This window comes from Erpetoichthys calabaricus, chromosome 3 (assembly GCF_900747795.2).
Source record: "Erpetoichthys calabaricus chromosome 3, fErpCal1.3, whole genome shotgun sequence".
Classification (NCBI taxonomy): domain Eukaryota; kingdom Metazoa; phylum Chordata; class Cladistia; order Polypteriformes; family Polypteridae; genus Erpetoichthys; species Erpetoichthys calabaricus.
Window position 1 is genome coordinate 219,917,426 of NC_041396.2, and position 15,389 is coordinate 219,932,814.

General features: G+C 38.0%; 1 protein-coding gene across 3 annotated transcripts in view; it reads left to right on the forward strand.

Annotated features, from left to right (window-relative positions):
• Positions 1-3,989: 3,989 nt before the first annotated feature.
• Positions 3,990-15,389, forward strand: part of gopc (golgi-associated PDZ and coiled-coil motif containing) — a 58,825-nt gene continuing 47,425 nt past the window's right edge. Inside the window, exon 1 of one of the 3 annotated variants that reach the window (XM_051924675.1) lies at positions 3,990-4,846. In XM_051924675.1, coding sequence (XP_051780635.1) covers positions 4,559-4,846 — 288 coding nt within the window. In that variant the 5' untranslated portion in view covers positions 3,990-4,558. The remainder of the gene's footprint in view (positions 4,847-15,389) is intronic. The other 2 variants (XM_051924677.1, XM_051924676.1) reach the window with 2 other exon arrangements.

Sequence of the window (15,389 nt, forward strand, 5' to 3'; positions counted from 1 at the left end):
ACGATTAAAATACACAGACAAACTTAAAAATGTATTTTTTTCTGTCATGTAAATATTGTTTAAGGTATTTATGTCCATTCTTGTGATAATGACTGAATTATACATCCTAGAGCTGTGCATTTGGAGTTGTGCTCTGAACTGGACCCTACATTACAGAGAATGGAGAAATCATGCAATCTCTGTTACCTTACAGGTTTAGAGAATGGATGGACAGAAGGACATCAGAATGTAAGCGATAAATTATTAAAATATGTAATGAAACAAGATTTTTTGTTCATTTCATTGCCCTGCTGCCTGGACTCAGTAAAATGGTAACATCAATAAAGTCTGCATAGTAGTATTTATGGAGGACTGAAACTTTCTTTAACTTTAAGCCTATTTCTATGCCAAGTCCGTGTTTTATAAATCCCAACTTTGCTAGGATATGGCTTACACACATGTCTGAGCATAAGCAAGTTTTATACATGATACACTTGGTCTGGAGCTGTGCCAATGCGTTATAATGTCAGAGGAATATTGAATGGCTAGCAGAAGTACCTGGCACTGCTCAGGAATATTTACCTGTATATAATGGCTTAAGGCAAGAAAGCAAATATTTCTGTTTTAGAAATGTTGACTCTTTTGTCATTGTTGGCTGAAATGCTACTGCCCCATCCATCATCTACACTATCTCTTTGATAACTATCAATTTCTCTACTCTCATGAGTGAAGAATTTGTTCTTTTTGTATATGATTGAATTCCATAATTGCAGAAACTCCTTGCTGAGTTGGTACTATGAACATTACTAATCTGTATTTCCTGGTTTAGTGTGGATTAACAAAAAGATGGTTAATCCAATATTATTAAACTGGATGGCTTATTGAAAAATTGAATCTATGGACCACTGAAAGCATCTACAATGGTGAGAGGGTTGGGGGATGGGGTTCATAAACATGCTGCAGGTCTCCATATTATTACATGAGACATCACCAGTGGCAGTATTTCATAATGCTATAAAGATGATTCAAAGTTGATTTATTCAACACTAATTTAAAATTGTTGCAAATCATGATGATGTATTGGCATCAAAACCTAAAATTATAACTACCACATCATAAACTGGACTTGAATAACATTTCTACCATAAACAAAAAGTAAAAGTTAAAGCGTTGCATCATTGTCCTTCTTCTGTATTGTTACACTGAAAGTAGGCTCCCCAAATATGATTTCTTAATAAAGCACAGGATCTAAAGCATATGGCTTCACCTATAATACAGGTGAAGGTAGCATTATAGCTTGAGAGTACCAGGCCACAGCAAAATCACTTCAGAAATATGTGGAAATACAGTATCTTATCTTGCAGAAAGGTCTCCTTAGCTGGTGCTTTATCATGCAGCTGTGATCCAAAACAAACTGCTAAATCAACCAATTAATTATTTGAATACATGTAAAATTTTGGAATGACCAGTCAATCTCCTGATTTAAATCAAAGTATGCTTTTCTTTTACTGGAAAAGCAATACGGCCTTTAACAAACATGGGCTAAAAACAGTTACAGCAGCTGTTTGGCATAGTATCTGTAAAAAGAAACATAGACATATTTGATGCAGTCAATGAATGCAAAGGATCTGCAACCAAGTAGAACGTTTTATACTACTAGATTTTACTTGACAATGCTTGATCATAGAATGTGTACTCACCTGAGATGAAAAACTGAACGTATTATTCTAAAATGATTATGATAGATAGATAGATAGATAGATAGATAGATAGATAGATAGATAGATAGATAGATAGACTCTAATTTTTAATCTTTTCTCCTACTGCTATGAGTCCATGATTAATCTTACAATTTAGCTGCCAATGTGATCAGTTTATTCTGGCACACTTAGAACAACCACATCTTGTGTTACTTGTTCAACAGATCATAACATAAGATAGTATACTATCAAACATAAACTGGTAGAACATTCCCAGGAGCTTGTCTCACACCCTAAAAGACTTATTCTTCCTCAAATTAAGAATATGCTATGACTTTTTTTATAACAATGTGCCTATTTTGTTCACCTAATCCAAACCACTAAACAGACAGACCCACACATACCTAAATAAATCAAATGCTTGTGGAAATAAAAGGTGACACTCAGCACTTTTGCAACATGCTATATTCATGCTTTTAATCTCAAATTCATATTGCATTTGTTTATCACAGAAATATCAGTTTTAATATGATCACCTTAAAACACTTATGGGAAAATTAGGATAGATAGCATTACCATTTACAGCATAGCAGCATTGACTGACCAGCTATAACATTAACACTACCTACCTGATATTGTGCAGGTTCCCAAAACAGCATTTATCAGTCAAGGCACAGACTTCACAAGACCTCTGAAGGTGTTCCGCGGTATCTGTCACCAAGATGTTAGCAACAGATCCTTTAAGTCCTGTAAGTTGCAAGGTGGGAGCCTCCATGGATTGAAATAGTTTTCCCAACACATCCTACAGATGTTTAATTAGATTGAGATGTGGAGAATTTCAGGGACAAATGAACACCTTGAACTCTTTGTCATTTTCCTCATACCATTCTTGAACAATTTTTGCAGTGTGGCAGGGTACTTTATCCTGTTGAAAGAAGTCACTGCCATCATGGAATACCATTATTATAAAGGGGTGTACGTGATTTGCAACAATCGTTAGGTAAGTGGTACATGTCAAAGTAACATCTACATGACTGTCTGGAGCCAAGGGGTCAGCATGGGCATTCTGATTGATCTGCGGCTACACAGCCCATATGCAGCAAGCTGCGATGCACTGGGTATTCTGACACGTTTCTCTCATGGCCAGCATTTTTCAGCAATTTGTGCTACAGTAGCTTCTCTCTGGGATTGGTTCAGCCTTGTCTCCCCATACACATCAATGACCCTTGGGTGCCCATGATCCTGTGGCTGGTTCATCGGTTGTCTGTCCTTGGACAACTTTTGGTAGGCACTAATCACTGCATACAGGTTACATCCCATAAAAATTGCTGTTTTGGAGATGCTCTGACCCAGTCACACTTGCCAAACTTTCCTGTTTCCAACACATCAGCTTCAAGAACTGACTGTTCAGTTGCTATCTACTGTAATATATCCTACCCCTTGAGAGATGCTATTTTATTTAGAGTCAATGTTATTCACTTCGCCTGTCAGTTGTTTTAATGTTGTGGCTGACCAGTGTATCTGATAAATGATATCATTTTGAAAATTATTGTGAACTTTGCTTGAGTACACAGAAAAACTAGTACAGGTATTTTGACTTCACTGGGCATGGGTCTAAAGTAACTTTTAGTATGTTCAAAATTAAATTGAAAAGGAACTTTTGCTAGGTGATAAAGAATGTTAATGGCTGCTGAGAAAATATTAGGCTTCTCTTTTAATGTATTGAATGACATTAACCATGATATACAGTATAGTATGACTGATTTTGTCTAAACAGCTGATTAGCAAAATAAATATTTAACTTGATGTTCCACAAATATGACTTTGAATATCATTATAAATTAAATTGCAGTTAAGTTCACTTGCATTTATTCAAAAAGCATAAAACTGGAATTTTAATTGTTTATTTACTTTTACGCAAATGCAACATTTTAGAATTAAAGGCAAAAACCGATGTTTTATTCTGTTACTGTTTTGCATAATTGTGCATTATTTAATAATTAATTATACATTTTAAGAAAGCAAAAAATAAACCGGAAAAAAATCTTGTACATGCTATTTTAAAGAGACATGTGTAAACTATTTATAGATAATATAAAACTTTAAACTGCTTTATACGCTACTTCGAACCTTGAAAAACGAATCTGTTTTACAGCACTATCTTCTCATATATGTGTATTGAAACTGATTAAGCCCAGGAACTCGTTGTGCGCATGCTTGTCTTTAACAGCTGAACCATTTCGCGTAAACGTAAAGTCTCAAAGTACTGTACAGAAAGCCATTTAGGACAAACAAGATCATTCGCATTCTGTCTTGGGGCACATCAAGGTTTACGAGTTAAAAGAAAAACGGCGTTAGTCACATAAATATTAATACAAGATCATTATGTCTTCTATTACTTTTTATTCTCGGATCTGTGCTTTTGTCGGATTGATCTGTAAACCCAGCCTGCGAAAATAAAACAAATAAAAGGACAGAAGCGTGAGCGCTACTCGCTGATCTCGACGTTGTTTTGCTTTTCCTTCCAGTACTTGTTCAGCTGTGTGGCAGGCAGCGCTAATCGATATTGAGCTTGTGATGTAAGATTTCCTGTTGGTCTCCAGAGCCGCGCAAGAACGCTTGAAGAAACTGGATAGATTGTGGGTGTTTAGCTGTAACAGGTCGGGCGCTGACGTCTGTGTGGTTTTAAACTAAGACAACTTATTATTTAGCATTAGCTGCTTTTATTTTGATACGTACTTTATATTAGCGGATATCACGTAGTTGTTTATTTTTGCTAGTTATTCATTACAGTTACAGTCACGGGTATCCAGTCCCGTGGTGTGTTGGCGTCCAGTAAAGCACAGTCACCTAGGAATTGAGTAAACCCGGGGGCAGAGATGTCTGCCACGGTTGCCGGCAGCGGCGGCGGTTCCACCGGCTCAACCCACCAGGGCTCAGCACTTACAGGGCCCGGCTCCGGAATGTCAATGTTTCGCTGGCTGGAAGTACTGGAGAAAGAATTCGATAAGGCCTTCGTAGACGTGGACCTCCTTTTGGGTGAGATCGACCCTGATCAAGCAGATATTACCTATGAGGGCCGCCAGAAAATGACCAGCTTAAGTTCCTGCTTCGCTCAGCTTTGTCATAAAGCGCAGACCGTCTTCCAGCTCAACCACAAACTAGAGGTGAGTTCTAATCTCCCACGTTCTGGGTGTGTTGAAGCAAAAATATACTCGTTAGTAATCTGTCAGTTTTCAGCATCTTAACGTTTACTGAAAATCCAGCTGCCACTTTTACTAATACTACGTTGAGATAATTAAACTTGACTTTACACTGTGTGTACTGAATTCTGCGTTTTTCTGGGCTCTTCTATTCTGAATTATTGTAGCGTACCATTAACAAATGGGAAGTGAACAGAACTGTTCTGCAAGTCAAAATTATTTCCTAATACCTGATAAAAATACAGTGTAGTTCTTTTCCACATTTTGGCTTTATATAGTAGATCGTATATCCACGTTTAGTTGTACAACCATTTAAACCAAGGATATTTTATTTATTTTTGAAGGGGTTTAGTTTTAGAGCCATCCAATTTTGCTCATTGGTGTTCTTCACAGTTTCTGCGAAACTGGATCTTAAAGAGGCACAAGTTCTGTTAGTCTGTCCCTTTATCCAGGATAAGAATAAGTATATATATTTTACAGTGGTTATATTTGCTGTGTTTCTGTGTGTTTGAAATGTTTTAATGCCCATCCCCTGCATAAACAAAAAGTAAGTTAGAAAATCATATTTTGTTATTTGGTAGTGAAAAAATAAAACTGATTCCTGAAATACAATTGTAACACAGTATTATAGTACTAGAAAGTATTTCAAATCAAATTGTACTTGTTATGTACAAATAATACACACAGTGCTACTGTGTGGTAAATGCTTATTTTTTTTAAGTGCTTCTGTAGATGAAATTTTAAAAAGGCAGGCACGCTATGATTATGTGTTAAGGTATGTCCTTTAACTTGTGGAAGATCACAAGGCTGATTTTATTGTAACAAAGGAAATTGAAAATTTTGCTTTGGCTTATTAGGCTGCACGGTGGCTAGTAAGGAGACCATGGTTTGCATCCCAGGGTTTTCACCCACTGTCTGAAGACATTTAAGTTAGGTGAAGTGGAGTCGCTAAACTGGCCCAAGTGTATGTTTGGGGTGATTGTGTGGGTTTGCTCTATGATGGACTGCACTGGCACCATGTCTAGGGTTTGTTCCTCTCTTGTGCTCTGTGCTAGCTGGGATAGGCTCCAGCCCACCCCCAACAACTCCACCTTGGTCTGGATTAAATGGGTTTAAAAAAAAAAAAATGACGGGACATTGGGTTGTTCTGTTATTAAATATTACATTCTTGCACATCCAAGCAGCTCATGCTTAATGTTTGTATGTGTTTGTTGAACCTTAATTTGTAAGTAGGCAGATTTCTTTTCCTGGTAGTTCCGCCTCTTCCATTGAGGTGTGCAGTAGATATCCTGTATTGTGATGTATTATGTAATATTTGGTGAAAGAGTTGCAGTTTGTGTGAGTGCAACTACTTCCTTGTCAGTTTTCTCGGATAACTTTGGATCCCGAATAATGAATAGCTTGATCAACCAAAGCTGTTAACAGCTGCTGATTACAACTTAAGCTAGTCATCCAGTCTGCTGGAAAATTGCATGTTAGAAAGGTAATTGTGTTTGCAATACAATATGTATAATTTGAAGGGCATGTGTTGAATTAAAAACTGTTTGAAGAGTCTGCATATGCTTCCTGTTACTTATTCCATGTGCATGGAGAAAGCAGAATCACATTTAGCAAGTGAGGGGCAAAGGGTATATTTGTACTTCGCTGCTTTGTCAGATTACATTGACATTGCCACTTTGTTACCATTTTATGCATCTACCATCTTTAGCTCATTGTTTTTATTAAATGGAGTTCACAGCTGGTTTTCTTGATGCAAAGAATGGCCAGATATAGATATGTACACTGCAGAGTGTTTAGTTCTCCACATGTTGTAATGTCTGACTGCAGACTTTTTCTAGAAATGGTTTGGAAAGAGCCTATAAACAACATTTAGCTACATTCACTTTGAATATAAAGCTAAAATTAGGGGTATGTTATTTTGGCTTCTCAGGTTCCTAGTATACAGAATATATAATAGGGTTTTGGCAAAGTGGAAGAAACGGATTCTTGGGAGAGGAGGAATGATAAGGCCAAGACAAGTATGAAAGTGGCAGTTTGAAAAGTAGAAGAGGTAAGAGAAGGTGCCAAATTACAGTATTCCTTCAGAATTATCTTGTGTAACTATGATAAATTCCATTGTAGCTACTGTGTTCAGTTAATTATTTAATAATCAACTTCTGTTTATAATCACAATTTTTAAACTTTCTTAAGTTAATCTGTCACCTTTTGAAACACATTTTTGAAGAAAGACTTACACAGACAGTATGACTAGGAACTTAAAAATTGTCCCTCTGTGTATGTGACTGTGTGTGTGATTGGGCCCTGCAATGAAGTGTTGCCAAATTCGGAGCTGTTCCCTGGCTTTATAACCAGTGTTGCTGGGATAGGTAACACATTAAGCAGATCTGAGAATGTCATTATAAAGACCTTAACTTAAATAGGTCAAATAGATCAATAGGAGTTCTTGAATATTGGATTATGGCAAGAAAACAGTCAATCTTTTTTTTTTTTCTCTGTTAAATGTGTAAATGTCTATTTTCAAAGCCTTGCCACCAAGTATTGAATCTTTTCCATTTCATCTTCATCGTTGACCATCTTTGTTCCAAACTTTACATAATGAACAAGATATAAATGTTTTACACAAATCAAGCCTAAAGTAAGGTTTTCATACTTAAGGGCTCAAATACTTACACAAATTATTAGTTTTCTGTTACCTTTTAAAATCAGAATGATACACTGCATCAAATACCAAAATAAAGTGTATTAATCCCCAAATGGAAATTGTCATTTGTTTAGACATTGACATTTTTTAGCCTTACCAGCTTGGGTTTTTTGTGTAAAATTCCAAATGCAATTTTTGAAAGGGTAGAGTCTTGTATAATAATGTCACCTCCACATTTTACTTGTGATATTAATTAACCTTCCTTGGTCTTGGAGAGATAATGATTTCAGTTGTATCTAATCTCTGTACACCAAAGTGAGTTTTGTGGATTTGTTTAAGTAGAATGTTTGAAAAGACTGTAATTATTTTTATTTTTCAAGCGTAAAGTAATAGATTGAAATAGAGTTCAGCAAAGATTAGGTATGTTAATGAATCTTAAGTTATTTGCTAATCAGCTGATTATTGTGCTAATGCCTTGAGGAGGGTAAAGCTGCATTCCTCTGCTAAAAACGTAACACAAAAATAAATTCAGACAAGCTTGTCTGGTCTAACAGGTCAGTTGGTTGCTCATTCATAGCATTCAAGTACTAGCTATCTCTAGTGTTTCACATCATGACAAGCCAGTCAGATCTAGCAAGACATTGTGTAGCCACTACCACATTGTTTAGTGCAAATTGTAATAGTATTTGACATCACTTTTTTATTTTAGCACGCCTAGCTAACAGGTTTACTTGGTTTTAGCATACCAAAGTTAAAGTAATGCCAGAAACTGTTGCAATTTTATTGTTTACGTCCTACATTTATAAATGTCAGTATGTTCTGTTTTTAAGTGCAAACAGCTCTCGGAAGCTTGTCTTTTGCACTGCCACAGTACTAATTTGCAAATGCCAAAGCACCTGTTCAGAAGAGGAATACTTTTATACCTGGTGCTGATAATATCAGAAATTGGCTTTGTGTGTATGCTTTGCTGCTAGGAAACCTGCTGGCAGTGACAACAAATGTTCTGTGTTTTTCTCCCAAATTATTTTTTTCTGTTATAGATTTGTAGTTTATTTTCACTTGAGTAAGCATTTGATGCACACCACTCAAAGAATAGCAATACATTTTTGTGACTGTAATCAAATTTTTCATTTGATCAGATGCTAGAAGGGAACATATTACGCCTGATTTTTAAAACCAAAAAAGGAAACCTCAGGTAAACATATCTGGTTAGCACAGAGAACTTTCATCTGTTAGCTCTTAATCTTAATCTAAGACCATGTTATTTGTCATTTGATGCACGCTAAATACGATTTTTTTTACTGTTTGCATTGTTTTTTCTGATCCTCGGACTTCCTCTATTATTATTTGAACATTATCTGGCTAGAGTATCCAATACATCAAAGTTAATTATAGGTGACTACAATCTCTGCAGCCTTGGTAACCATTTATGTGCATTCTTAGCAGTACATCACATGCTCTGTCCATAAATGCCTGTTTCACTTACTGCAAAAGTAATGTCTATGGCACTTGTCTTTCAAAGGGATTGTAACATTTTCAGAGTTTGGATCATAAAATAAACCAGTTTATACCAATCTGTGATTAGAAGCTGAAGAAGGTAGAACCTGAAAAAGGGGAAGTTCGAAACTCTCTGAAGACAAGACTAAGATCCGGTTGGATGCACTGTAAGAACCTGGTCGGCCAAAGCAACACGGGCATGTCCAGACTGTTTTAATTGTACAGACTGGGGTATTTTGGCTGATAGAACAGAGAATGTCAGTGATTCAATGATGGGTATTTCTGGACACTCAGTGATAGCTATTTCTGGACGCAGGTCTTCTGTAAGCTGTTGTGTAAAAAAATATTTGCTGCTTTTTAGATATCCTCTATTTTTGTATATTTGTTACAATTAATTGCTTCAGCTCTGTAGACAAAATGTAATATTAGATAAATGGAACACGAGTAAACATACAATACCATTTCAAAATTGCTATTTATATAGTTAAGTAATAAAGTTACTTAACACCTGTGTTCCAGTGTGAAAGGGTAATTGACCACTTAAATTGCGCACTCAAACGTCGACCAAAGTTAATTGATAATTGGGCTTAACTTACTGAAAATAGCCAGCTGTGTTGAATGTAAACCTCCCCATATTAATCAAAAGAAAATTCCAGAACAGGTGAAGTAAAGATTTGTTGAAATTTCCCACTCAGGAAAGAGTTTTCAGGCTATTTCTAAGGTTGTGGGCATCCACTGCACCACAATGACAGCTGTTTCCTTCAAATGGAGAACAGTTGTAACGATGATGAATCTTCCCAGGAGAGCTTGGCCTGCCAAAAGTACTCCAAGGGCACAGCAAGAAGTCAAAGTGGAACTCAGAAAAACATCCGAAGAACTGCAGTGACCCTAGCGCCAATTTAGGTTAGTGTTCATGGTAGGTGGTGAGGAAGTGATGAAGTAAAAATAGGAGTCATGGGAGATTAGGAAGACAGGAACCTCTGCTATCCAAGAGAAATATCAGTGCTCATTGTGCTTTTGCAGATAACACCTGGATGATCCCCAAGCCTTTTGCAATAATGTCCTATGTTCAGATTAGTCAAATGTAGAGCTTTTTGGACAATACAGGTCCCACCATTTCTAGAATATAACTAATGGAGTGGTCAAGAGTAAGAACACCATAACCCCTATAAAACATAGGGGTTGGTAGTGTGATGGAGATGACTTGAGATTGTGTCTTTTATTTCTCCCAGCAGTCAGTGATGGAATGGTCATAAAGTAAAGACATAGAACTATCCATATTACTAACCGAGAATGGTAAACCGGATGGCATGGACGCAGGTACACGGCGATGGGACCATGAGACGTACTGCGCAGGCGCGTACAGTGCGCATCTCATAAACTGCACGCGAAGTTGTATCCACCGCGCACGAAGGAGTCACGGCCCAAAAACGAAAGAGCTCAACTGATGTGAATGAGAAATGAAGCAACAACGCGCCCATGGCTAACGACTACCGACAGCCACACAAAAAAGAGGACTCTGCGCTGCAGCCCAGATTCAAACAGAAGAGGCTACGGAGGCCCCACGGGTCCATAAGGTACGGGAGGCGCAGGCGTCAGCGCCATATTGTGAGTGGCACTACTGCGGAGTGAAGGCACAGGCGTCACCGCCATATTGTGAGTGGCACTACTGCGGAGTGAAGTTAGGAATAATGTGCTGCTTGGGTCGACTAATGTATTTCAGGATACCCATCGCCGGGGGTAGGCGAGCGAAGCGAGCAGGTGGGCGGAGCCCCCTTGTATTTATAGATAACTGAATTTACATAGCATTTAATTAAAGCTTACTTGATTGGTTCAGTAGCTTGCATTCACTCTGATTGGCTGAAATACATGAGGTGTTTTAGCAGAGGGCATTAACCAACTTACATACCCCATTTTTTATTACACCCCAGTTGTCTGTAAAGTCTTACTGGGTACATGATAGTTAGCCAACTTCTTCAACAATAACCCAGAACCTTCTTATTCTTTGTTGTTCACTTGACCATTATGTGGTTTCCTGATGTGCTTGAACAAGTTTCTGATGTTTATTAACCCTTTTATACTATTTCTAATGTATGTGCTACATTTTGATGTGGAAAGCATGCCAAAACACCTTATGAACAATACTTATATTACCTCTATATGACTGTGTGACACCTAAATCTAATTTTTCTTCCACATCATACTTTCCCTTCATGCATAAAAGCCATCAGGCAAATGAAGTACAATACATTACAGAAGTAAAATTGTTGCCTTATTCCATTGCAAAACCTCCAAATCGAAATTGTGTTAATAAGCATATTAGGTATAGGTACCCACTGAAGAGAAGAGTGTTTAAACGCATTTCTTTAATAGGAAAGGGGCTCCCCAGAGGGCATGAATGTGGACAGTTTGTTCTGCTAGCCACCCTATTATCAATTTTTTGATCACTTTGCCAATATGTGTGGCATCTCCAATATTATGAAGAATTATGACCTATACAAAAAAGAGGTGGGGGAAAATGTCTATTAGGTCAAAATCCACAATGTGCGACGCTGAACACATCATGTTTTAGAAGGTTTCTTATACAGGTGCTGGTCATAAAATTAGAATATCATGACAAAGTTGATTTATTTCAGTAATTCCATTCAAAAAGTGAAACTTGTATATTAGATTCTTTCATTACACACAGACTGATGTATTTCAAATGTTTATTTCTTTTAATGTTGATTATTATAACTGACAACTAATGAAAGTCCCAAATTCAGTATCTCGGAAAATTAGAATATTGTGAAAAAGTTCAATATTGAAGACACCTGGTGCCACACTCTAATCAGCTAATTAACTCAAAACACCTGCAAAAGCCTTTAAATGGTCTCTCAGTCTAGTTCTGTAGGCTACACAATCATGGGGAAGACTGCTGACTTGACAGTTGTCCAAAAGACGACCATTGACACCTTGCACAAGGAGGGCAAGACACAAAAGGTCATTGCTAAAGAGGCTGGCTGTTCACAGAGCTCTGTGTCCAAGCACATTAATGGAGAGGCGAAGGGAAGAACAAGATGTGGTAGAAAAAAGTGTACAAGCAATAGGGATAACCGCACCCTGGAGAGGATTGTGAAACAAAACCCATTCAAAAATGTGGGGGAGATTCACAAAGAGTGGACTGCAGCTGGAGTCGGTGTTTCAAGAACCACCACGCACAGACGTATGCAAGACATGGGTTTCAGCTGTCGCATTCCTTGTGTCAAGCCACTCTTGAACAAGAGACAGCGTCAGAAGCGTCTCGCCTGGGCTAAAGACAAAAGACTGGACTGCTGCTGAGTGGTCCAAAGTTATGTTCTCTGATGAAAGTAAATTTTGCATTTCCTTTGGAAATCAAGGTCCCAGAGTCTGGAGGAAGAGAGGAGAGGCACAGAATCCATGTTGCGTGAGGTCCAGTGTAAAGTTTCCACAGTCAGTGGTGGTTTGGGGTGCCATGTCATCTGCTGGTGTTGGTCCATTGTGTTTTCTGAGGTCCAAGGTCAACGCAGCCGTCTACCAGGAAGTTTTAGAGCACTTCATGCTTCCTGCTGCTGACGAACTTTATGGAGATGCAGATTTCATTTTCCAACAGGACCTGGCACCTGCACACAGTGCCAAAGCTACCAGTACCTGGCTTAAGGACCATGGTATCACTGTTCTTGATTGGCCAGCAAACTTTCCTGACCTTAACCCCATAGAAAATCAATGGGGTATTGTGAAGAGGAAGATGCAATATGCCAGACCCAACAATTCAGAAGAGCTGAAGGCCACTATCAGAGCAACATGGGCTCGCGTAACACCTGAGCGGTGCCACAGACTGATCGACTCCATGCCACACCGCATTGCTGCAGTAATCCAGGCCAAAGGAGCCCCAACTAAATATTGAGTGCTGTACATGCTCCTACTTTTCATGTTCATACCTTTCAGTTGGCCAACATTTCTAAAAATCCTTTTTTTGCATTGGTCTTAATTGATATTCTAATTTTCCGAGATACTGAATTTGGGACTTTCATTAGTTGTCAGTTATAATCATCAACATTAAAAGAAATACATCAGTCTGTGTGTAATGAATGAGTCTAATATACAAGTTTCACTTTTTGAATGGAATTACTGAAATAAATCAACTTTGTCATGATATTCTAATTTTATGACCAGCACCTGTAAATAGCATGAAACAGAAGCACACGGTTGAAGCAGCTGCCCTTAGGACAGAGCTCCAGCAACCAGGCATAGAGATGCCACATTGTGTCTTGTACCATACATACTGAATAAACATGCTTTATAATCAATATTTTGTCCAGTAGTTAATGTTATTCAGTTTTAATAAAAGTGCATGACATTTGCCTCATATTTAATACATACTTCAAAAATAAACCTGAAACTCCAAAAGAAATCTCATGAAAATGTTTTTATTTTATTGAGTATTTTTAAACAATGCAAACTGTTGCTTTTTTTATTGCTGCTTTGCAGTAAGGAGACTGTGGAAGATTGTGGGTTCGCTTCCCGGTTCCTCCCTGTGTGGATAGTGCTTTGAGTACTGAGAAAAGCGCTAAATAATAATAATAATAATTTATTACATTTATAATTTTTTATTGCAGTTAATTTAATATTTGTTTTACTGGTTGCTGGTGCTATTTGATTTGGAGGTTAAACTTCCTGCTGACATGTATGATACTAATGTGCATCTTGAAGCATTTTAAAGAATGAGTTAAATATTTTTAAAGTTGAATTATGTTTTTACAATAACATTGATTAGCATTATTTTGCCTTGGGAAATTGTTCTGAAATAAAACTCTTTTTTTGGATTAGCTTTCTCATATTTAGTTTTTAAGGGCTTCATTACAGTTCATGTGAAGATAAACTTTGCCCAGTTATAACTTGAGCAAATATTGCATCTATATGAACTTGTAAACACTGAAGGTAAATGTGATAGTTTTTTCATCTGCAGTTTCTCCTTTACTTTCTTTGTTTACATCCTATGAATTGTGAATTAAACATCAATGAGGTTCAAGTACTTCTGTCTTTCAGCTTGAATAGTAGAGACAAAGTCATAGTTTGCAGAACACTTGTCAACTTGATTTTAAATATAAAAACTAGTAACAGGGTGGCGCAGTGGTAGCGCTGCTGCCTTGCAGTAAGGAGATCTGAGTTTGCTTCCCGGGTCCTTCCTGCGTGGAGTTTGCATGTTCTCCCCATGTCTGCATGGGTTTCCTCCGGGCGCTCCGGTTTCCTCCCACCGTCCAAAGACATGTAGGTTAGGTGGATTGGCGATTCTAAATTGGCCCTAGTGTGTGCTTGGTGTGTGGGTGTGTTTGTGTGTGTCCTGCGGTGGGTTGGCACCCTGCCCGGGATTGGTTCCTGCCTTGTGCCCTGTGTTGGCTGGGATTGGCTCCAGCAGACCCCCCGTGATCCTGTGTTCGGATTCAGCGGGTTGGAAAATGGATGGATGGAAACTAGTAACACTTAGACCTCCGTTCCTTGAAGAAAAGTGGCACATGCACCTCTTAAGAAACATAGCACTCAGGTCAGTTGTTGCAATGTCCTTTGCTGTGGCACTTTTCCTGACAGACCTGTTGCGTGCATAATGGACTTTAAAAGCGAATTAATGTGGTGTAGAACGCCTGCACCTTCAACTCTTTCTTCATGTATGACTTACCATGTCAGCAGTGCACATCCTGTCAGTCATGGCACATATCCTTGTCATTGCTTACTGAGAGGTGCATGGCTGCGTCACTGCTTCTGTGAGAAGGACCCAAGGCCCAGTTTTGTGGCAGAGGTGGTCCACAGGTCCAGTTCATGTGTTGTTTTGTGTTTCACAGCAAAAGCTGTCAAGTGAGACCAAGATCAACGCTCAAAATCTAGGTATGCACAAGTTTTTGCGTGACAGACAAGCCTGCCTTTTGCATTTTTTTTTGTATTTTTAAAACTAGAACAATGAAAAGCCCATTTAGTAAAACTGGTACAATGGTAAGTCTGTCGCTATCAATCACATTGTGCATTTAGGAACCACAAGATATGCTAGCTCTTGCGTCCCACTTTCTTTGTCCTTCTTGTTGCCTTTGTTCATCAGATATTACAGCCCTGTTGTGGATGCTAGATGACCGAATGCACGGGCAAAGATGCCAGGTGTTTTGTCATTTTAAATATTTATATAGATAGATGCTTACAAATTTCATGTTTCATACTAAGCATTTTCTTTGCTGTAGAAAATCTAAATGAACCCATATACTTTGATAAAAGAATGATCATGTCAGTTTTTCTACATTTGTTTATTTTATCATCTTTTCTTGTATCCTGTGTTTTTTGGGAATGTTTATTGCTTATCTTTGCCAGTTTCGTTGACCTTAG